The sequence below is a fragment of the Chelon labrosus genome, assembly GCF_963514085.1.
Source record: "Chelon labrosus genome assembly, chromosome: 18".
Classification (NCBI taxonomy): domain Eukaryota; kingdom Metazoa; phylum Chordata; class Actinopteri; order Mugiliformes; family Mugilidae; genus Chelon; species Chelon labrosus.
Genome location: NC_140351.1, coordinates 7,130,869 through 7,154,466, shown reverse-complemented (window position 1 = coordinate 7,154,466; position 23,598 = coordinate 7,130,869). Strand labels below are relative to the sequence as shown.

Here is a 23,598-nt window from a genome sequence, read left to right as displayed (position 1 = left end):
CTCTTCTCCGTTTATCCAGCTTGTGCCTGGGCTCCTTGTCGCTATGGCAACGGGCAAACTCATTTTTTTTTTTTTATCTATCTTGCCCCTCACAGGGTCTTCCTGGTCCCCAAGGCCCCATTGGACCACCTGGAGAAAAAGTAGGTCCCTTTTTTTCACCAATAATTATCGAACAGATGTGAAGAAATATTATTAAGCATATGTTAGATTTAGGATGGCAACATTTTTGATATAAGAATCATCATACTTTTCCTAATTTAGTGTCTGCAGGTTCACAAAAAGTCAAAAACTAAGTGATTTTAAATTTAAAAACATGTTTCTTTACTGGATGTCTTTGCCTGATGAGTAAATCAAAAGTTAAGAAAATTATACTATTCATTCTGTTGATTGTCATCTATTTCACCACTTATTTCCTTCCCTTTGTCTTAAAATTAGCCTCTGCGGTTTAATTTTACTTTAATCCGCAACAATAAATCCTGGTGTAGGTCAAAAAGTTTCTGTACGCTTGACTTTGTGGAACCTGCAGATGATTTTTGAATCAACAGAAGCTTTCTTGCGACTCCTGATCTTTGACCTTTCGCCATCTTTTAATCTTTACAGGGACCTCAGGGCAGGTCGGGGTTGCCTGGATTACCTGGAGCTGATGGGCCTCCTGTGCGTGCTCTTATCACCTATATACAGTACATAAGTATTACGCACATATGCACGCGCTAAGAGGAACAGAATATCGCTTTACTCCTGCAGCGTCCACTCAAACCAAACTCGTATACATGTGGCTTTATTTATTCATTAATTTATTATTTCACCACACATTACACACTTAAGTTCCTGCAGCTGCAGCTCTATGGAGTTGTTGGTGGGACGTTTACACAGTGCATGGCAGTAGGATGCAGTCAGTTAGTGCATCATTGTTTATTTTATAGCCAGAAACAGAGCTGTGTTGTGCAAGGCCTTTTTTTAAACTCGTGTTATCCTTGAGTAACACCAGAAACATAAAAATCCCCAAATAAATGTTGTGACACTAGTGCATTGCTTGCAATTGTCACGCAAGGTGTACCCTTGCATCCCTGCAACATGATAGATTTCAACCTTCTTCTGAAATATGTCAGAACGGCAGCTCAGGAGTCACTTTAGGCGTTTTCCATCAGCAGATATACAGTAAAGGGCCCTCGGGATTTGTTATTCCAGACCGGTTGTCGCTCATGTCATACCTCCTCCTCCTCCTCCTCCCTCTTCGCCCTCACCGGGAGAGGTGTGTAAGTTCACGAGGCAGGCAGCCCTTAGCTGCCCTCGGGCCACGCAGCCTGGTGATTTACAGCCCTCTGCCTCGGTCTCACACCTCAAAAGCAGAAGTGCCAGGTGCACGCAGCTAAAGGTTTCTATATGTGTGAGGGCTGTGACAGTTCGTAATGGGCCTGTCTGCTTGTACCCTCGCCCTGACACCGCCACACAAGCAGCTGTAACTATTCCTGTCAGTATTAGTTTTAGTATTATTAGCGTTTATATCACTATATATCACTGAGATTAATTCAAAGAACCGAATTTATTTTAAATGCAGGTTTGAGCAGAAACTCCATTTACCGTGTTTTTTCTTTGCCGTGCATCTGTAGCAGCTATATGAAGTTGTGTCAAAATTACAAAAGCTTGCATCAGGTCTCTGAATAACGTCTCACCGTCCGTTTAAAACAACGTTGCAACAATCACTGTTAACCGTTTCCTGACATCTGATTTTTCAGGGTCATCCCGGTAAAGAGGGTCCACCTGGAGAGAAAGGAGGCCAAGTAAGTCTCTCTCTCTCTCTCTCGGTCATTTGGTCGTCACATTTGTTTGTATACGCTGTTGTCCAAAGATGTCAAGGTGCCTGACCGGAACCGGATAGACGTGATTTTTTATGCATGCCAAAAACAGTCCTAGACATTTAAAGCCAAAAAGAAAACAGCTTAATATTACGTGTTTGTTAACAACTTGCTTGACGAATACAGCCAGAATTATTCATTTGTTCTCATTCGTATTATGAAATGTGTCCCCTATTAAAGTTCTGTCACAGATAAATGAAAACATGTGATATGAGAACCTAGAACATAATTACGACTTATTTACTAAACTAATCATGTGCCGTTTTCTTTGCCCAGGGTCCAGCCGGTCCACAGGGTCCCATTGGTTATCCTGGCCCTCGTGGTGTCAAGGTACGATTTGGTGACTTTATTATTCCTCACCAGCTAGAAGGGTTGTTCCTCCTTGTTCTGGTGAACATTGGAATATTGCGATCTAACTAATCCCTGATGCTTTTTTTCGACAGGGTGCTGACGGTGTCCGTGGTCTGAAGGGTTCAAAGGGAGAGAAGGTACGCATTTCTACAAGTTTCACCAACCAAGTCACAGCCTTTTACCGTCTGAAACAGGCCGGGAATATGTTGCACATACAAGGAAGATTTCTGCTTAAAAAAGACTAAACCCAGTTAATAGTCTGACCCATAATGGCACTGGCAACAAATTCTTTCAAATATTAGCTTTTCTTTCTACTAAAGATCACCGTTAATAAATAAACAAATTGCCAAACTCAACAGACTCATCCAGGATTCTTGGTATGAAATTAACTTTGCGCTGAAGGTGAGGACAGGACGGGAGAATAAAGTTTGGGAACAGCCCGCACACATATTCATGTCACAGATTCTGTCTGTAACCGAGGCCGTCTATCCACCTGCGGCTTTTTCTCTTTTGAGCCGTGTATTGGACGTCTGCTGCTGCTGCTGCGGCCTGACCTCCGCGCGCTACGTTCAGGACGGTGGTCTTTTTTTATTTATTTTTTTCTTTCCAGTGGAGACAGAATTTCTTGAAGTGACCCTCGATCCACTGTTGCGAGCAAAGCTGTCATGCTCAAGGCTTTTTGGTTTTCAAAGAACGCTGCAATCAATCTCAAGCGCTTTTGAAGTGTTGGGATACGTGTGTCACCGTGCAGCACCATTTATTTATTTATTTTATTAATATGCATGGCATTTATTTAAGATCACTACAGCTGGGCTGTTGTTTAAAACCCATTATCCCACTGAGGGGTGTTGTTCTCACTACAGTGACAGGTATTCATAACATTTTTATTGAATTATTTATAGGGGAGAGATACACAAGCCAAAACCTTGAGGAGAAAGGGATTGTTATGAATAAAGGATGTGCTTTTACTTCAGGTGTGTGTATCTGCGCGCGCGTTTGTGTGTGTGGTCTTGGTGATGAAGGCAATGGGCACGCTCAGAGCTGCATTATGCATCAGAAAAGGGGTTGAAAAAAACACGGACAAAGAGACAGACCAGACCAGGAGGACTGAAGTGTCGAACGGATGCGCTGAAATGAATGGCGTCCTTCGGTATCCGCTTACGGATGTCAGTTACGGATTTCACAAAAGCGATATTGTCTCGCCCTGCATGCATTCTGGTTCCTTTTGAGAGAAAAAGTGCGATGCAACCTTGAGTTTATTACATGAGATTATCATAAATAAAATCATTTGGTGGGGGGGGGCTCAAGTTCCTTCAACGTGCTATTCCCCAATGTGGCCAGCAGATGGCAGCATTAATCCTGTGATCCACAGAGTGAACCTAAGAAGGAGGAATTTATAATAGATGCTCCTTAAAAACTTAAGAAATTCCCTAGAGAAATGAATAGTCAGTTACAGATGTTTGATTTAAATACTTTAAATAACTTTTTTATACTTTTTGTTTCCCTCTAGGGTGAAGATGGTTTCCCAGGTTTCAAGGGTGACATGGGAATCAAAGGAGACCGGGTGAGAAGCTCTCTCGCACTTAACCTTATAAGTCTATACGTCCAAGACTGTCTTCACACAAAGACAATTACAATCCTTGTGACATTCTGTGTATGTGTTTGGGTTCTAGGGTGAGCTCGGTATGGCCGGACCCCGAGGAGAAGACGGCCCCGAGGGTCCCAAGGGCAGGGCTGGCCCTAACGGTGAATCGGGTCCTCTCGGCCCGGCTGGAGAAAAGGTAAAACCTTTTTTTCTTAACCTCACACTCTGTTTGTGTTAAATTTGTGTTGCTGCACTCACTTGCGTTCTTAATATCTTTCAGGGGAAGCTCGGTGTCCCAGGATTGCCAGGTTATCCCGGAAGACAGGGGCCTAAGGTGAGTTGCTCTCGCTCTCAACACAACAGCAGACGGTTTTGAAGGTTCATCCTGCCCTAATGTTATCTTTAAAGCTGGCAACTTTAGAAATTTCACCACCATTTCATCAAGACAGTTCAAGGTTAGACTCTTTTACAGAGTGAGCGTCTTCTTCTTATTATTATTATTAGATGTAGGGCATCAAACATAACCAAATATGGATAGCTGACAGTTGAAAGAAGAGATTTGTCACTGATTCGTTTTTTGTCGAATGTCCCCAATGCAACATGTGGTGAGGTTCTGCAGAATAGGTAGGTAAGCTGCTTTTTAAACTCCTGTTCACATGAAAAAAAAATGTCACCTTGTCTAGTGTTTATAGGTGTCCTGTGCTTGTCGTAAAATCATCTTCTCATTGTGTGTGTGTTTGTGAAAGTGTTCCCCCGCACAAGTATTTATTACAGGCTCAGGGATTTCCTCCTTACTTTGCAGGCTTAATGAACAATATTCACAGATCAGCCACAACATTATGACCACTGACAGGAGAAGTGAATAACATTGACCATCTTGTGACAATACAATGTTCTGCTGAGAAACTTTTGGACCTGGCATTCATTGGTGTGGATGTTACTTAGACATGTAGCACCCACCTAGACCAGACCAGGCGCCCCCACCCCATAGCAATGACCCTCCTAGATGGCAGCAGCCATCCCCAGCAGAATGCAGCCTGACACAGACACAAAACAGTTAAGGAACAACTAAAAAAAACATGAAGAACAGCACAAGGTGTTGACCTGGCCTCCAAATTCACTAGATCCCAAACTGATCAAGTATCTGAGGGATGATCCACAGAGGCCCCTCCCCTCAAAGGTCCCCGCTAACAACATTGTCTTAGTGGGCCACCACAGCACACCCTCAGAAGGCCCATGTCCGTTCTCTGATAAGTCACAACTGTTTTGGAGACACAAGTTAGACCTACACAATATTAGGAAGGTGGTCATAATATATGACGTTATTTCTATGAAAAGCTTTATTTCAGTATAGCAACAAAAAGTGCTATTGAACTATGGTGATAGTAAACCATGCAAAGAACAACGGTCATGAAAGTGTTTAGTTTTATATTTTTAACTCGTGTTAGATTCATGTAGTATTTCATAAGGTCCATGATGTTAACTGAGTGGAAGTAAATCTCCAACCGAAGTGCAGATAGATGCAGCGTGGGTATTATTATCTCATACCCCATCATGATATTTAACTCTCTCATCGACAGGGCTCAAGTGGTTTCCCCGGGTTCCCTGGTGCCAACGGCGAGAAAGGAGCCAGGGTAAGAAACCGCACACACACACACTTGTTGAGTACGCACACACGCGCCACAGTTGTGTATGAAAACCACCACGCCGTCATATCCCAGCACAAAAGGAAAATTGATTCCTACGAGACTTGGCACGAATTCTGCACGGTGACTTGGCAGAAAAATAACAGCAGCCAGATCAGCGTTGGACGGAGAACAAAAGATGTGGGAATGATTGTGTTTCCGTTGAGCCCGTTGCCTCATTTTGATGCTTGAAGAAAAAAATAATTAATAATAATGTGAGCTTGTCAGAACTGGAAAAAAAATAAAATAAAATATTCCCAGCTCAACTCGATTCCACTTTGAAACACTTAATTCATGGAGGCAATGACAGAAAGGGTATCCATTCACAGGATCTTCAGTGTATGAACCGGTTGAAAGAAATGAGCTCTTTCCTTTGTTAAACACATCAGGCTTTTTTCTTTCTTTTTTTTTTGATGGACACTTTAAAGTATACTATATTACTCATTCCAGGCTACCTGCCAAAGTCAAACACTAATTTTTCATAAAATAAAATTACCTTGCCATACAGAAAGCCGTTGTGGAGCTATTGTAGAGTTTTCACTGCATTTGTTGGCAGGCTGTTTCTCCTGCTGCGGTCAGCCAGACGCTGGAAGTAATTACTTAACAAATGGCTTTTGCTGTCATTCAGAAAGTGCATGTTGTGTCAGTGAAGTTTTTTTTTTTTTTTTCATTGTGATTTTTACTTGCATCTTTTTGGCTTTGTCTCAATGTGGTGCTTTAAAGCATAAAGGAAATGTTATTTCAACACGGCTAAATACCGTTTTCTGCTGGATCCCTATAGAATGTGGTATATTAATGTAAAACAATGGCTTTTACATTTTTGTCTTTGGTTAACTAACAGGGCATTGCTGGTAAAGCTGGTCCAAGAGGGCAAAGAGGTCCTACGGTATGTACTCTGTGGTTAACGGACTAGTTAAATAGAGTCAAATCACTTTAATAAACATTATATCCGTTGTTCGGGTACTGCTGGGTTTTGTGTCTGACTCTAGCGTTGCGTTCTCTCTCTGTTCAGGGCCCTCGTGGAGCTCGAGGAGCCAGAGGTCCAACAGGAAAACCCGGTCCCAAGGTAAGAGAAAATTAAGTTTACGAATGTATGCTAGCATAAGTAAGCTAGCTACCTGCATCAAACACAGTATGCATAGTGGGAAGACAAAGCTGAATATGAAATGATTGTGACTTGTTGTTGTTGTGTTGCAGGGCACAGCAGGAAATGATGGTCCTCCGGGCCCACCTGGTGAGAGAGTAAGTCTATAACACACTACTCTCAGATCGCTATTATGCATGTGTATACAGATAAAGATGAAGCATTAGAGACACACCCAGACCGTTAGGTGTCTTCTACATCCTCTATAAAGACAAAGTTAGAATCAGGTACATTAGTGTTAACTCACCTGGCTAACACGATTGGCTCAGATTTCACAGGGCAGCAAAACAAACTATTTTTTTTGGGAATTAAGATGTCGGGTATTAATTGGAGCTTTCCATCATTCCGTGAGCAACGCGTCAAACTGCACCTGGCGTGAGTCTGCAAACCGCAGGGCGCAGTGAGACGCTGGAAGTGTGCAGCTTATTGCCTGCAGTTTTTCATCTGCAGCTCGCCGTGGCTGCTCGTTCTTCTTCCACCAGTCTCCGAGATATTACAATATAAGTGTTCTGCAGTCCAAAATACAAAATAAAAACAGAGAGGCAAAACGATTACCTGTTTCTGAAGAACAAGTGCAGCGAGCGCAAAGCTCACTGACACACATTGCATTTCCAGTGTCAAAATCACACTTTGCAACATCGCCTCTTGCACGTAGAGCCGAATAGAGATATGAAGAGTTGCTGTGTTGCTAGAAAAACTTTTAATTTCACATAAAGACACACATGAATATTAAAAGATTCTCCGTTCAACAAAGCTTCCCTTGTCCCACAACAAGTTAATGAGGTAATTAGTCCGGGCCGCTACAATAACTGTACCACGGTGTCTGTCGCTCGGCACTCTGCTTTAATCTTAATGTTCCCGTTCCTACAAACAGCAGCACTACTTCAGTTATTCTCCTTCCCCTTTTGGTGCCCAGCTCTCCAATAAAGTCCATTTCTCCTTTGCACCATTTTAAACTGACCCTCCAACAGAACGGACAGGGAGTCGGTCCAAATCTAGATTTTCTGCCGCATGCGGCCAACTCAGCAGGAAAGTTAACAATCTCTGCAGCTGCTGCACAATGAAAGTCTCCCGGCAGTGACACCTTATGCAATAACTTTCATTAGATTTCCAATTATGTCTTAAGTGCGGTTTGATTTTGCTGCGGAACAGAGGAATGCGAAGCGCCGGCTCGAATCTGCTCGAGTCCAAATAAACCATGAAACAAGAGAAGGGCTTTAAGTGTTAAGCAGCTGCAGTGACTGTTCTGTTTGCATTAGCGTTTAAATACACTACAGGAGGGAAAAAGGTCTTTATTACAACATGAATTTGGGTTCATCAGTAAAACTGTGCTACTCTTCTGCTAAATGAAGGCAAAAACTAAAAGTGGAAGAGAGAAACCAAGCTCTGTAAAGGCGCCTATTGCTATTACATCAGTTTATCTGGCAGGTACAATGACTTGCTAATCATGTCTCATTAAAGTAGTCAGTGTTTCCAACATCAGAGGCCAGTGGGAAAAAAAAAACATATGCCCAATTTAACGACTTGGGGCGGTGCTCCTATTTAGACTGTAATTTATATACTATAATAATATCCTAGAAGCACTGTAAAGCAAACAACAGCATTTTGTAGATTTAGTTTAAGTGTTGAACACTGGCTTAAATGCCTGCCCTCAGTCCTTCAGTGCAGTTTTCCCGAACACTCGATGCCATATTAAAACCTTCAGCCTTTAAACTTTAACACCATTTCTGGGTGGAGGTCCATCCTGAGGTTCTGAGATTCAAAACTGCGATACGTCCGCCGGCCAAACTGTCGTGGTCAAATGTCGTGAACTCTGCAGCCTCACGCTACTTTGAATGAGATTTTTATTTTTATTTTTAAATAAAAACATCTGATGAAAATGCCTGAGACAAGTGAGGTGAAATAAATTCAAAGCTGATGAATAAAAAAATGATTTAAAGATGAGGTGAAAGGACCAAGTCAGGGTAGTAAAACATTAAATCAGATATTTTATATGTAAAAAATAAAACCTCATGAGTTTACATTACAGATAGATAGATAGATGAATAGATGAATAGAATAGAATAGAATGCCTTTATTGCCACTTTACACATGTACAATGAGATTAAAGCCGTCACCAGTAACAGTGCAAAAAAACCAAAAATACACTATAGAAAGATGTATGAAAATATATACAGTATAAACATAGAGGTATGGTGAATATACAGCATTTAAGTATAAATATATATTGCACATAATGTAGATAGATAGATAGATAGATAGATAGCTAGATAGATAGATAGATAGATAGATATTGCAATCCATGCAATATGGATATAGGATATGTGGTAATATAGATATATAGATATTGCGTACAGTATATAGTGAGATATAAAAGATATGTAGTTTTAAGTTGCATAAGAACATAAATATATAATGCTGTATAACAAAATACAGTAATAATACAGTTTACTTCTGCGTACAACTCTTCAATGTGACCAGCTCCAGCTCAGTGGCTTACTGACCTTCCTTTTATTTCAATTTAATTAATTTAAATTCAATTCCGTTTCATTTATATAGCGCCAGAGACAATCTAAATGGTCTCAAGACGCTCCAACACTAAACCCCCAGAGCGTGCTCTAACGCAGTGGTGGAAGGGATGAACTTCATTTTACCAACCTTGAGATGAGCCCAGTAGAAGTACCGCATACCGCGTAGTACCGCACGTGCAGTTAACGTGTTGACATGACGCATGTACTGTATGTGCAAGATCGATGGGGGATGAAATGGGAGAGATGGCAGGCTCTGAGGTATTAATTACAGACTAGTTTATGATGAGATTACTGTTACGAGGATAAGCAGGAGCAGAAAGCCGTGTCATTGAGTCTGCTTGTTTATATTCCAGGTTAGTAGGCTCAGATAAAGTTTACGATGGGAAATTATGCACACAGTGCAGTATATTCACTTAATATTGAGGGTACATGCATTTGATAAAACATGTGGATATTTATTTAAAAATAGAAACAATATGTTCGGATATAATCTAGTTTCTTCTGGGTTGTTTCATTGAAAACTGGCTAATAAACCTTATTTCCATGGTTATCCCAGTGATACTGACTTAGATTTAACAGGATTTAATGCCAACCAACTTTCCAAATGACCTTATTTTACCAAGCAGTGCCAGGAATGTTCCCTTTCACTGAAGTATTAGTGATAATTTAGTTTTTCCATCAGAAAGTCAGATCATTCCTTGTACGTCTCTAATCAGCCTCACCATCTGTTTATTGACTGCAGGGACCTCAAGGACCACAGGGACCAGTTGGCTTCCCCGGACCGAAGGGCCCCCCTGTGAGTATTTCTCCATCTGCACACTACATCCGTACGTGTAGTTTGCAGCTACTTCACAAGCCTCACTTCCTCTTCCTCTTCCTCTTCCTACAGTCTCGATAGCGAATTAGCCTTGTTTGCAAACATTATACGTCACGATTGATTCAATCTGAGGAATTCGCGGGGTGCGGGAACACGTAGCAATATGCCCGATTCTGTGCAGAGATCATTAGTCTAACTGTTATTGAGGCAGAACCCATTTTCTCACTCTGCAGTCTAGGCAGGAGACAAGTGGTAATTTCCACCTATTGATTCCAGCGAGATTCATAGCCCTCAGCCAGGGATTTTGTTCCTTTCTCACAAACACACACACACACAAACAAAAAAAAAAAGGGAGAGAAACTGTTATTTTTTCATTAGTGCTCTTGTAGTCCACACCGGCGATGACTTCTCCTTTCTAAATATTACGTTCAGACGGTATGTTGTGCCCACGAAGCATTCACACAACACTGACATAATAAAAACAACAACTTTTATTCAATTCAGTTTCTATTCTGCTTTCAATTCAGATATTATTGTAAATGGTCTCTGTAAATTGGTCGTGTATTTATATAGTGCGTTTCTGCCTTTTGGTACCGAGAGTGCTATACACATAAAAACACACTTTACACATATACTCACTTGCTCAAACACACACACACTCACACACATTCTGGGTTCAATGTCGAGCTCGAGGACACTTAAATTGTGGGTCCGTGTAGCGGGGGTTGAACCGCTAACCCTCTGAGCCTCAGTCGCAAATAATGGATGTCCTTGGTCACCTGAGTGAGTGCATGTCTTTGTTTCTACCGAACAGGGACCACCTGGAAAGGATGGACTGCCCGGACACCCTGGCCAGCGCGGAGAGACGGTGAGTCCTTGAGATTAAATATCCTGTTTGTGCCGTCAGTCACCTGTGTCGCTCTCTTCATAAGGCCCAGGCTCTGACTTCCTGCTGAAGCTCAATATGACTATAATGCGTGGTTTATGCTTCTGAGTCAATTTGACGCCATAGGTTGACGTGCAGAACTGCAAGAGCTGTGATTGACCTTCTTGGTAGTAGCTTTAGTGTTTCCGGCTCTGTAATTTTCAAATTGATTGTTTTGGATCAGGGCGGCACAGACTGGTGGGGTGGTTAACACTGATGCCTCACAGCAAGAAGGTTCTGGGTTTGAATCCATCGGCCGACTTGGGCCTTTCTGTGTGGAGTTTGCTTGTTCTCCCTGTATCTGCGCGGGTTCTCTACGGGTACCACGGCTTCTTCCCACCGTCCAAAGACAAGACATTAGGTTAATTGGTGATTCTAAATTGGCCGTAGGCGTGAGTGTGAACGGTTGCCATGTGTACCTCGCCTCCCGCCCAGCGACAACTGGGATAGGCTCCAGCCCCCCCTCCAGAGGACAAGTAGTTAGAGAAAATTAATGAATGAATAAAAGTTTTGGATCAACAAATAAAGATTTAACACATCGAAGAATGGTTAACTGAGGAGTTTCGGAGACATAAGACTCGTCTTGGGTGAGATTTCTGCAAAAATTGTTCGCCTTTGTTCAAAGTAAAACAGGAAGTAGAAACAAAAATTAACCCGATTGGCAAAAAAGACACAGCGCTTAAGTGTGACAGATCCTAACTTTTTTTTTCAGTTTATCTAGATTTAAAAGTCTATCCTAGTTTCAGATCTCATGAGAGCTATGAGCCTATGCTTGGTAGTCTGCGTACTCACCGCCGTTTGGGTAAAAGTTGCCTATGAAAGCTTTTTAGCTCTCATTCTTCAAATTGCCTCTCAGTTGCAGGACAGATCTGATCCTCCCCATTCAGTAAGCTGCACTTCAATTGAATCCCAACCCCCCCCCCCACCACCACCCCCATCCATTCTCCTTCACCTCCACATCTTATCTCTGCTCTTCTTGTATGCAGGAGATAGCAATCGGTGATACATGTCTTGTGAGGTAAAATGCTAAATAACAAACCTCTTGTGAACATTGTCTACGCCGGCTTGTCTCGTGGCCAGTGCATGTACACACACACACGCACGCACTGCATTCTGTCTGTGTAAATCCAGGCAGCTCAGACCTTTGCCTAATAGAGATGGACACTGGTGAGCTTTTATCTTGTTATATGACATGTTTGCAGATATCCAGTGAAAGGATGCTAGACTCAGAACATCCAGTTAAACTGACATATACTGGTGTAGCACTGCCTTCTCTATAGCACTAACAGCAGAGCGCTAACTAAATAAAAGAAAAAAAAAAAAAACCCAAATGATTTGTTGCTGCAATGCGCAACTGAGGTTCATGTACTTTTTTTTTCACGAGCTTAATGACAAATGTCTGTACTAAATGTGAACCGAAGATGCACTGCCACGGAGACGTCGTGTTCCTCGGCACATATAAGATTTACCTCACAGGACAAAAACAAACAAAGCAAAGTTTGATTCGATCACACTTGGCTGCAATCACCTCCCCTCAGCTTTCGATTCCCCCGCACTTGGTATGCAACGGTGCGCCTCGCTTTGACGAGGCTCAGAGGGCGATAAATTCCACTAAAAGCTTGACAGATTATCGCCTCCATCATTAAAGCTTCCCTTTCCCGCCCGCCTTCCTTCCTATAGATAATGTAATACACCACACGCGAGCGCTCCCCTGCCTTCCGCCGCTACTCGAGTGACAACGATACAGTCTTCATTAAGGTGTTTATGGCTGCAGATTTATGTGCCAATGAACAGGGCCCCACGAGCATCCGATATGAGAATGGATAACGGCAATAAAGACGCTCGCAGCCCCGGCGACACAAGTTCCTTTTGAGGAAGTGCAAATAAAGATTTGAGCCGGTGTCTCTGAGTCAGGGCCGGTTCTGCAACAGCACGGCCCGAGGACTTGCTTTGAATAATGCATCACCATAAGTCACAACGCATAGTGATCGATAAGCCTGTGGTCATAAGTCAGACAGGATTGGCTTTCTAAGAGTATGGATTTGAAACTTTTTTTCGGTTTCTGGTTGCAAATCAAATGAGTCAAGATTGCAATACCATAGGGAAAATTGGTTATGGATGGAGTTTGATGACTGGGGGATTGAAAGATCAAATGGAAAAGTCAAAGTCAGAATGCAAAGTCATTGCATTTGCCAACACTATTCCTGCAGTGGGACGGGTTCGCTTTAATCTTATCTCAGTAACTCTCCGCTTAATCGAGTTTTACAGTGTTTGCTCGTGTCATCCCGTTGGACGGCTGCTAAATACTGGTGCACTGTCAGACACTGTTCTTCATCCACACACGCTCCTTCCGCTCTAATTCACTTAATAGCTGACCTCTACGCATCGATACTAGGTTCCTATTTGTGCAATATACTGCCGAGCACTTGGAAGGAGACCCGAGTCAATGTAGATTGGATTGTTCCTCCACCTGAAGGCACAAGTTCATCCGACTTCTGCCGCAGTTAATGCTTGAGATTTTGAACTTGCGTCTTATTTCGGCTCGTCCCGCCCCGGTGTTTAAACCTGCTGGAGCGCGTCCATAGGAAGAGCCGCGATGCAAATGAGCCACACGCTGTGAATGCAATTCAACAAGTTTACCACAACGAAAGGGTCCTTTATTCCCCCCCGAGGAAACACTGTGTTCTGACTATAATTTAGTCAAGACTTAAAGCTGCGTGCAGTAGTTGTGGAACAGGTATGCCATAACACCGCCGGCTTTGAAGTGATGCACAGCCTAGTTACACATTCAGCGCGCATAGAGCATCATTATCACCTCAATGGAGCCCCGTTTCTTGCTGCAGTTTCTTGTTGAACATTTAAAAGTTCTGAAAACTTCGGAATTCAGAAGTTTCCCCCACCTCTAGCCAGAGAAGAGCAAGGACGACAAGAGAAAGTTGGCAACAGCATAACCCGACACTGTTGAAACTTTGATGGAAAACTGCGTTATTCATGTGGGAACCTATTATACCCAACAAGGGAAAGGAAAATATGTTTTCAGGGCCGTTAAAGATGATGATAATTAACAGATATATGCCATGAAATGTTTACCTTGACAACGACATGTCAAATGTCCTTTTGTTGCCTGCGGTCTGTGCAAATCTTAATTACAGCGCGCAGTGCGATACTTTACCTGTTTACAGTAGCTGCCAGATAAATGGAAGTTATATTTCTTGGGATGTATTAGTATAAATAAAATGAAAGAAGTTCTAAAAGCAGTTCAGTTCAGTTCATAGCATTTTTTCTAATACTTTTAGCTACTGCACCTTAAGTTATAAATCTGCTTTATGCAAAGTATTTATCCATCAAGTATTGCCTTTGTGCAGGTCCGTGGATTTCGTTATAAGACAGAAACCTTTGCGAACTGTTGCTCCTCGTTCATGAATTCTTTTAGTCTAATTCCGACTGTCTCAACATCTAGTTAAATAGGTGTATAGAGTACATCAACAACACATTTCCCTACAGTTACTTGTGAGTATAGTACTGCTTTATGAAAACAAGGCCACAGCCAGCAGTGCAGTGTAATATAACCCCTCGCAGACTGTGAAGAGAACATGAAAAGCCCTTGTTCCTACGTAAAGAAAATGCCAAGTGAAAATCTAAATCTCTTCTTATCAGCGCGGGTGAAAGTCACTACGGTTTCTGTACTTTGGGTTTTCACAGATAAGCTGTGACTTTCCGTCGTTGTTGTTGTTGCTGTTGTTGTACAACGTACAAATAAGTCTTTGTAATCTTTTTTTTTTTTTCAGGGTTTCCAAGGAAAAACTGGTCCACCAGGCCCGGGAGGCGTTGTCGGACCCCAGGTAAGAGACAAAAGCTCTAACTCGAGCATTCTGACAGGCACTGGTAAAATTATAAATGATATATGTAAAACCAACAATGTTTTATTGATAGAGCTCGATATAAAATAAGGTCCTTTACGAACTGTGCAGTACGGGGTTGGAATAATCCTCAGGAAGTGAAACAAAGAGCGGATCCCTAAGAGATGTTGTGCATACAGAATAGTGCAACATAGTTAGGGTGACATTTAAACAAAATAAAGAAATGCAAGTGGGTATTATGAGCCTTTAAAGTAAATGTGGTAGCGCTGACGTAGGTCTGTCCATAGCTGCTCTAACTTGAGTTGTAAGTGAAATAATCATAATGACGTTTACGTGCGTCACCGTTCTTAAGAAGCTTACAGATGTTTCAGCTTGAAGTTACAAGACAAAAAGCAGGATAGAAATCTAATTAAAATCCAAGAATAGAGGGAATGTCATATAAAGATGTATAAAAGCATAAAATACCCTCTAATAAAATCCTTCTTGGTCCCTTTTTAGTTTAGTTTGCTTATAATTGCACATTTTATAGACAGGATGACCTTGTTTCTTTGTGTTTTTGCCACATTAACTGCAAATAAAATCCAAATATTTGACGGCGTGTTAGGGACCAACTGGAGAGACAGGACCCGTTGGTGAGAGAGGCCACCCCGGACCTCCTGGGCCACCCGGAGAGCAAGGTCTTCCAGGTGCCGCCGGCAAGGAGGGAGCCAAGGTATGTGTCTCGTATATTATTTAATGCTCCTGTTAATTATTCTTCTCAAATGAATGCCGTTTAGATTTTATAGCGTTTCTACCGCAGGCCAAACGGTGGTTAGATACACTCAGTGCGGTAACCTGTGCATAAAAGTGGCCTTGAATCTCTTGTATTGAGTATGTCTCCAAAGAGAGGATGGCAGGAAGGTAGATAGATGAAGAGATCCACTGCAGCTCGCGTAATAGCAATTATCGTGCACGATTGGATTCCGTGAGCGAGCCCCGCCGCATTCACGAACGAGTAGCTATTTTTCTGGAGGGCATGCAAAGCTCGATGGACTAACTGGACGGCTTGAATAACTCCGCGAGGAAAGCAGAAATAAATCGATAACAATAATTTAGCCAGGAACACACCCCATCAATCGCCGGGGCCTCGCCATTACTCTCCGCGTTATACGAGATTCCAGCAAGTGTCTGCAGAAGACGCAGTGGCTGAGACGTCTAGAGTGTCCGGCTGCGTTCTCTCGGCCTCGGCCCTCCCTGCACGGCAATTGAGCGCCCATTAGGAGCAGACAGCGACCATTTTGTAGAAGTATGGGCTGCTCCGAACCAACCCCTTGATTTCCAGTACCACTAAGCACCACCCCCACCCAACACACACACACACACACACACACGTCTTCTCCTTTTCATTTTCTCCCTGTCTTCCCTAAGCAGACAGTTTAATCATGTCTGTCGGCTAACTCCAAACCCTCCGCCACTCGCGCCCCGCCGCTCCGCTCAGACCTGTGCATCAGTATGCCACACTTCGTGGAGGTTCTGGCAGCGGATCCCAAATCCTCTTACACCTCTCAAGCCCACTCCTCGGTGCAGATGAAGTCAGGACAAAAGAACAGGGCCAGAAGTAACTTTTTCTTTAAGTCAAAAGTCCCTGTTTTATAAATGTGTGCAGAATCGAGAAGGAGTGAATGAATCTCCTCCTGCAATTATCGTTCTTTTCTTGTGGATCGGATACAGAAGTACATAGTGTCCGAGGCGAACAGAAGAACCGCTGTTGCTTTTTATACCCTGACTGCTCCTTTCTCGGCGTCTAGCCTTTAATTATTCCACCATTAACTTGCATTATTTAACCTTTCAACAAAAAAAATAAACAATTAAATCTCGTTAAAATCTCCCCGATTTAAATAGTTGCCGATTAAGGCCCATTGATTCTGAGTAGAGTGGAGGCTTATTGATCGACTGCGTGGTGACGGCGCTCATGAATCCACTGAAAACGTACTGTACATGTGCATGACTCAAACCAACCGTGACTATCAGTCCACTGAATGGCCCTCGCGGGGGATGCACAAAGCCGTTGGTGTTTGCTTGTCAGCGGCTTTCCAATCTGTGCTCAACTTTCCCGGGAATTTAGGGTTCTCTCTTTCGTCGTTTCTCGCCCGCGCTCAATGTGCAACCCTTTTATTTTAATGCATACACGTCTAAACTTATAGCACAGAGGGCGCAGCGTGGGTATCTAGGTTGGTAGGGACTGTGAATACGGAAGTGCAGCACATTTTCCACATTGCATTAGAAATTGTGTATGCTCTTAACTCAAATTTAGATTAAAAACACAGTAAAAGCAACCTAAAATAGTACTATAGCAGTATTTTGCAAGTTCTCAGTTTGCTTTTGCAATAACTGCACGAAAGACAACCTGGGTCTGTTTCACCAGGAGGTCATTTGCTCTCATTCATCACTTTGCAGCAACGAATAAAGACTAAAGTCCTTTTTTTTTAGGTTGACACAGTATGAGAAGAAAAGCCGAAGCTTAAGTGAAATAATTTTCCGTTGGTTTTCTTCGTCTTAATCCTTTGCTCGGTGGTCTTATTATTCTTTCCTTTGCCCAGAAACCCTCTTACTTTAGAAATGCTATTTTATTTTTCTCTCCTCTTCTAGAGTGTGTTCCCACATCTTTCAAGTATTCATTTGTCATTTAAAGACACTTTTCCAGACTTAAACCTTGAAGTGAAAACTGTATGTGAGATGTAACTTGTCCTTGGCTGGTGTTTTGGCCCTTCTAGCTGCAGATACTATGTGTAAAATAATCTTTACAACATTAGAATTAAGTCAAAATAAACCTGTGTGTTTTCTGTGTATAGGGCGATCCTGGACCACAAGGATCCTCCGGTAAGGACGGTCCCCCTGGCCTCCGCGGCTTCCCCGGAGAGAGGGGTCTACCTGGCGCCACGGTAAGAGCCCCATTCCACCCGCGCTCCATTCATCATAGTTCTCCTTTCCACCGCGTTCGCTAGTAGAAAGTGACAGAACATCGCTACGTAACAAATGAACCGCCGTCCATCCAGAGCTAGTCACTTCATTAGAGGGGAGGCACCGGCCCTGGAATTCACTCCTAGCAATCAGCCCGGTGCAGAGGAAATCCAAAGCGACGTCTTACAAATGAACAGGCGTGCCCGTGCATCGCTCCGCCGCCCGCTGACACCACTGTTTTAACCGACACAATGCATCATGGGCATCTGTTGCAGAGTTTGGGGATTGTTGGTGAGGGACTAATTTGTGCAGTCTTTCCCCAGTTTAACTCAAGGGACTTGAATTGGTTCATATATTTCAATGCCAGGGCAACCAAGTTATGTTTGTTTCTATATGCATTATTTACTTAATAAATTATTAAGTGACAAATGTTGGCTATAATGGGGCGCCTGTGAAGGGATATACTGCAAGGAGAGGAAGTGTTCTTCCTACATCCTCAAGGTCAGCCAGACTCTGCAGGACAGCGGCGCTGATTGTTTTCCGCCATTGTAATTTACTCCAGCACACAGCCAGAGCCGGGGAAAACTCATTACCCATACTGCCATGTGCTCTTTTGTGGCCCACTGGGGAGCTTCACAGACACACACACACACACTTGGACACTGTCAAACATACAAGAAAGCGCAAATCCATACAACATATTACGCACACCGCTGCATGTTCGATACTAAATTCGCGAGCTTCCCTATGCAGAACGAGATAGGGAAAATTGCATACGCCCACGTGCACGGTCCTCGCAGCCAATGCATCCATATGTGAAATGTAAAATCCCATCTCTCTGCAGCTCGCAGTATCCACAAGAGCACATTTATGAAGGGAGTGATATATATGTTTTAGACATCTCATCTATTTTAAGTCACTTATCTATTATAGATGTTGGTATTTTTCTCGAATACTGTATTTCTGACGCCGAATACGTGCTGGTGGTCTACCAGAATGGAAATGTCAGTAGCCAGGGTGTTGCTTGGAGTAGTGCTCAGAGGTTAAGTGCTCTCCAAGCGCATTTCTAGTCATGTTTGGCAGAAGTGACAAACCAGCAAACACGGGGGTCGGTTTGACTGGCATGTAACACTGTAGATGACATACGCAGTGTGAGGTTTGTCAATGAAGTACTTACGTGTGTTTTTTTTCTCTCTCTCTCTCTGTCTTAACTTTAGGGCCCTGCAGGTCTGAAGGGAGGAGAGGGACCCCAAGGTCCACCTGGTCCTGTTGTAAGTACACCGTTATCTGACGGTAAAGTGCTCGTAGGAAGGTCATTAAAATGAGAAAACGATTTCCTTACTCTCCAGCTTTGCTGTATCGATTTGTGCGGAGGCATATGAAGTCTTACCGAGGCATATGCAGAACACCTGAGGGCTCGTTATATCATCTGAACAGGAAAAAAAAAACTTTGAAGTGACTCCAGTTTACCTTAGTTAACTACTAGACCTTATTATCCTTATATTTCATTTCCTCCTGACATCACCGCCAGAGAGGCTCTCATGACTGAAGATAGACCGGTGGTGCGCTCTTTAGAATCATTCACACATTTATGCACGCTCATACATCTATCTGTCCAATGTGTATGATTGGTTAAAATGAGCTGTAGCTGCAGGGGATAAGAAAAGAAGACATGTTAATGGGACACATGAGAGGAAATCAAATATGTGAATTTGAAGCGAAGCCGTCACGGAAATGGCATATGTTGTTGTTATTTTCACAGTTAAAAAGCATCAGCGGGTCGCATCTCATTGCACTCCACATGGTGGGTTTTTCTGGGAGTAGCTGATATCAAGACTATGAGCTCCCCGATGCAAACTTAAACAAATGCACACAACAAAACTGCAGGAGAGCATCCACAGCTGAATCACATTGTTAGTGTTCCTACTACATGCACCGCCCTCATTAGTCCTAGAGATTGCATCCTGGCACTTTAGCGTCCTTTCTTGATGAAATATGAATTTTTTTAGTGTTTTTCATTTTGCACCCAAAGCAAATATGTCTTTAATAGGCCGTCTAATTCTAATATAATAATCTAATAACATAGTTTATCCTACGCATTGCTGAAGATGTGTTATTACTTGCAGTAAAAGGTCAGATTTGCATGTATGTTCAGATTAAAAGTGCTGAAAATAATGTTGCAGCAATATGGCTCCACCACATTAACTGATAAATGAGCACGTTCACAACCTCCTGTTGGAATTTTACACATTAAAATGTCAATTTAGTTTTTCTGCACCCAAATGAACTATTTGCATATATTATACGAGCCGCAGACCGGCGCTGTTAAACGCGGTCTTCGTGGAATCTTAGAAATCCTGTTGAAGATGTTGGAGATGTTGTGTGTTCAGGTGATGTCCGCCAGCAGTATCTGCTTTCCGTGTCTTTTTTCTGAGATGATAATGCAGATTAAAAAAAAAATATATCCTTGTGTAGATTCATAGAGTGCCGACTGTACCTGGATTAACGCCGCAGACAATAGGAGAAGAGTTTGATTCCCACCACCATGTCATTCTTACCTGAAACGACAGCAGTGTGGTTCACATCATAAATGACAGAAGATACTGTACATCCCAGCCTGTACATGAAGAATTCACCCAGTCAGGCCCTGTGTTGACGATTTTATGCCACGACCGAGTATTTCTGGGAACGTAAAGATAGTGTGTATGTAGGTAAACAGGAGCTGCATTCAGTTCAGCAGAGATATATATATAAAAAAATAGCTGAGTATCATTCACTATCATGTTTTATGGATTCGGGTGAGTTCCTGTATCTAAGCACTGATACCCAACAGCAGCCTGTTCATTCAGAAATGCCCTGTCAGCAGCAGGAGAGCGGTGCTCAGAGCTCAGAGAACCGCCGAGGAGACGTCAGCGTCCTGACGGCAGATAATGCTGACTGCTTCTAAGTAGCGGCAGAGCTTTATTAGAACCTAAAAGCCACCTGTTACCGCGGTGCTTCTGCTGCTTTTCTCGGTTTTCCTCTTGTGTGTGAAGCGGTGCATGTACGCATTGATCCATTAGCAGCAGCAGCAGGGTCGTACTTTGTCGGTGTCTTAATGGCGGGGTTTGTTGTTCAGTGCGCTCTTGAGATATTTATGGAGAGGCTAAAGAAAAAACGGTGAAATCCGACAACAAATAACCTCCTCTGCCTTTTATTTGCGTCTTATCCTGTTTGTGTCTTTCTCACTCTCACAGGGATCACCTGGAGAGAGAGGTTCTGCTGGTCCGGCAGGTCCAATTGGCCAGTCCGGTAGACCTGGCCCTCAGGGACCCCCAGGTCCTGCTGGAGAGAAGGGAGCACCTGTATGTATATTATAGTTTCTTTTGTCTCATCCTTCTGTTGACTTCTACCTCCCAAAATATGATTAAAACTAATACGTTTGTTCTTCTAGGGCGAGAAAGGACCTCAAGGCCCGGCCGGTCGTGATGGCGTCCAAGGTCCCGTCGGCCTGCCCGGGCCTGCTGGACCCCAGGGCCCACCCGGTGAGGATGGTGACAAGGTCAGTCAACCACACTCGTCGTCCTCCCTTCTCCATTCCAAAAATGGAAACCTTTGAGAGCGACTAAAAGTGACAATCAATATTCCTCCCCATGTTCACACTCCAGGCCATCTGCGTCAAAAGCATCTCTCTTTCCCTAACTGCCGCCGTTTCATCTTCATAACCAAATGTGACAGGAAATGCAATTAGAGGAGATACCGTTGCTCATTTTCTTCTCCCGCCATGATTACGCCCCTTAAGGTTGCCATCGGGGATTCTGTCGAGCTGCCAAACATTTGTCGCCGCGAGAAGTTTGCCGCTGCCACGAATTAGAGAAATGTCCATATTTGTACATCCACACCGAGATTAAAGCCGCGGGGATAATCGCTGTTTGTGTTAAGATTTTCAGTGTTTCCGTTGAAGAGACAAAACTGATCTGAGACTTTGTGTGTGATTGTCTTTTGACAGGGAGAGGTTGGAGAGCCCGGTCAGAAAGGAAGCAAAGCTGACAAAGGAGAGCAGGTAGGTTGTAAAAACCAAATGCGTCCGGATCCATTAGTCACGTGTTATATGTTGCATATGTTCCTCCTTACAGAATAATACACACTTACAACCCATCACAATAAGAATGGTCTGCATTCTGTTTAGTTTAGTGATATATCTTGTTGCATTTTGATTGCAACTTTTCTCTTTGCTTGGTTTCAGGGTCCTCCTGGCCCAGCTGGTCTCCAAGGTCCCATTGGTGCTCCAGGTCCTGCTGTAAGTACAACTGTGCCAACTGGATAGGGCATTACTAAGACGGACAGGAAGCAGACACACAAACTAGGAAGACTGAATCTACCTATGAATTCAGCAGTGCTTCACATGCAGAAAGTCACAAATTAAATGTTGTAATTTTTTTTTTTAGGGGGCCGATGGAGAGCCTGGTCCCAGAGGACAGCAGGGTATGTTCGGACAGAAGGGAGACGAAGGTTCCAGAGGTTTCCCTGGACCCCCTGGTCCCATTGGTCTGCAGGTGTGTACCCTAACCAACCATGGTTAGAAACAGTAAGACACATTACAGAGGTTGTTTTAAGATGACCATTTAAAGCGCACATATAAAGCCATACTTGAATTTCGGTTGCACAGTTTGCATGTGCAGTAATGGATGACAAATGAACACCAGTGCAGAGATCAAGCCTGCCTCTGTGAGATCTCTGTTCACATTACACACCAGCTGTGCTCTGCCCTCACCAGGCTCAGCTGTGCTTCTGCTACACGCACCGCAACAGACTCACTCAGGCTTTAAGATGTTCTCCATTACACTGATAAAAGATCTGCCCTCAAGGTTTGCCAATGCACCTTGTTTTCTACTACCATTGTTAATAATGTAAAGGAGGACAAAACGCCACATTAAGTCATTAGTTTAAACGTTGGGGATATGGCACACATCAAAACAGCCACAAAACAATTATTTTCTGTATAAAGTATGCTGGCGAGGCTCACAGTGGCCCGAGTGAACGTCCCCGACCCCTGTGACCAAATATGCTGGCATCATATTTTCCAGCTTGTTTTGAGGAGTGTCAGGTCTCTAGGTTTTCTTTTTTCTTTTTCGGACTTGGTTCCACTATATCGCCACTACACCTCGACACTTCCGCTCCTCTGTCGTCTTGTTGCTGTCACGCTCGTAGTCAGGGTATAAAAATATCCAGTCCTCCATGAGCCGCAGTCGGGGGATTCATAAAGATAATATTAAAAAAAAAGGCATTTTCTGTTGACCCATGTACAGCTGGAGAGACTGACTCCTCAAATGAGGAATAGCGTGAAAACTGAAACTTCTAAATTCAGTTGATTTGTTTTATATTGTGATCCATGCTCTGCCATGTGTGCCATCGGGTTAAGAGAGTATGCACGAGTAAGTTTAATTAACTGCTTACGAATGCAATACTCTATCTTGGTCATACACCGATCAGCCACACCATTAAAACCATTCACAGGAGAAATAAATAACATTGAAGATCTTGTGACAATTCAATGTTCTGCTGGGAAACTTTTGGACCTTAGACATGTAGCACCCACCTAGACCGGGCTAGGCCCCCCCACCCCATAGCAATGACACTCCTTGATGGCAGCAGCCACCCCCAGCAGGATCCACAAGCCATACGACCTTCATGTCACTCCGTGCTTCAGTGGAAACAGTTAGAGACACAACGCTCACACACTTGTCCGTGTGCTTTAATTGGATCCGTGGCGTATGGCTTAGTGACCCGGCTTTGACCTGCGATGATTACAGCTCTCACCTCCACGCGCTCACAACATCATCGCAAACCACCTGTTTGCTGCTGCGCGCTGCCTTCACTGCCCCGCAGAGACCGACAAGAAAACAAACATAACACGCAAAAAGG

General features: G+C 43.3%; 1 protein-coding gene across 2 annotated transcripts in view; it reads left to right on the top strand.

Annotated features, from left to right (window-relative positions):
* Positions 1–23,598, top strand: part of col11a1a (collagen, type XI, alpha 1a) — a 73,325-nt gene that overhangs the window by 30,410 nt on the left and 19,317 nt on the right. For both annotated transcript variants that reach the window (XM_084566037.1, XM_084566036.1), the window contains 23 exons: positions 96–140; positions 601–654; positions 1,737–1,781; positions 2,133–2,186; positions 2,300–2,344; positions 3,718–3,771; positions 3,881–3,988; positions 4,073–4,126; positions 5,373–5,426; positions 6,319–6,363; positions 6,490–6,543; positions 6,675–6,719; positions 9,895–9,948; positions 10,784–10,837; positions 14,683–14,736; positions 15,359–15,466; positions 17,586–17,675; positions 18,912–18,965; positions 20,931–21,038; positions 21,128–21,235; positions 21,683–21,736; positions 21,920–21,973; positions 22,122–22,229. In XM_084566037.1, coding sequence (XP_084422163.1) covers positions 96–140; positions 601–654; positions 1,737–1,781; positions 2,133–2,186; positions 2,300–2,344; positions 3,718–3,771; positions 3,881–3,988; positions 4,073–4,126; positions 5,373–5,426; positions 6,319–6,363; positions 6,490–6,543; positions 6,675–6,719; positions 9,895–9,948; positions 10,784–10,837; positions 14,683–14,736; positions 15,359–15,466; positions 17,586–17,675; positions 18,912–18,965; positions 20,931–21,038; positions 21,128–21,235; positions 21,683–21,736; positions 21,920–21,973; positions 22,122–22,229 — 1,503 coding nt within the window. The remainder of the gene's footprint in view (positions 1–95; positions 141–600; positions 655–1,736; positions 1,782–2,132; positions 2,187–2,299; positions 2,345–3,717; positions 3,772–3,880; positions 3,989–4,072; positions 4,127–5,372; positions 5,427–6,318; positions 6,364–6,489; positions 6,544–6,674; positions 6,720–9,894; positions 9,949–10,783; positions 10,838–14,682; positions 14,737–15,358; positions 15,467–17,585; positions 17,676–18,911; positions 18,966–20,930; positions 21,039–21,127; positions 21,236–21,682; positions 21,737–21,919; positions 21,974–22,121; positions 22,230–23,598) is intronic.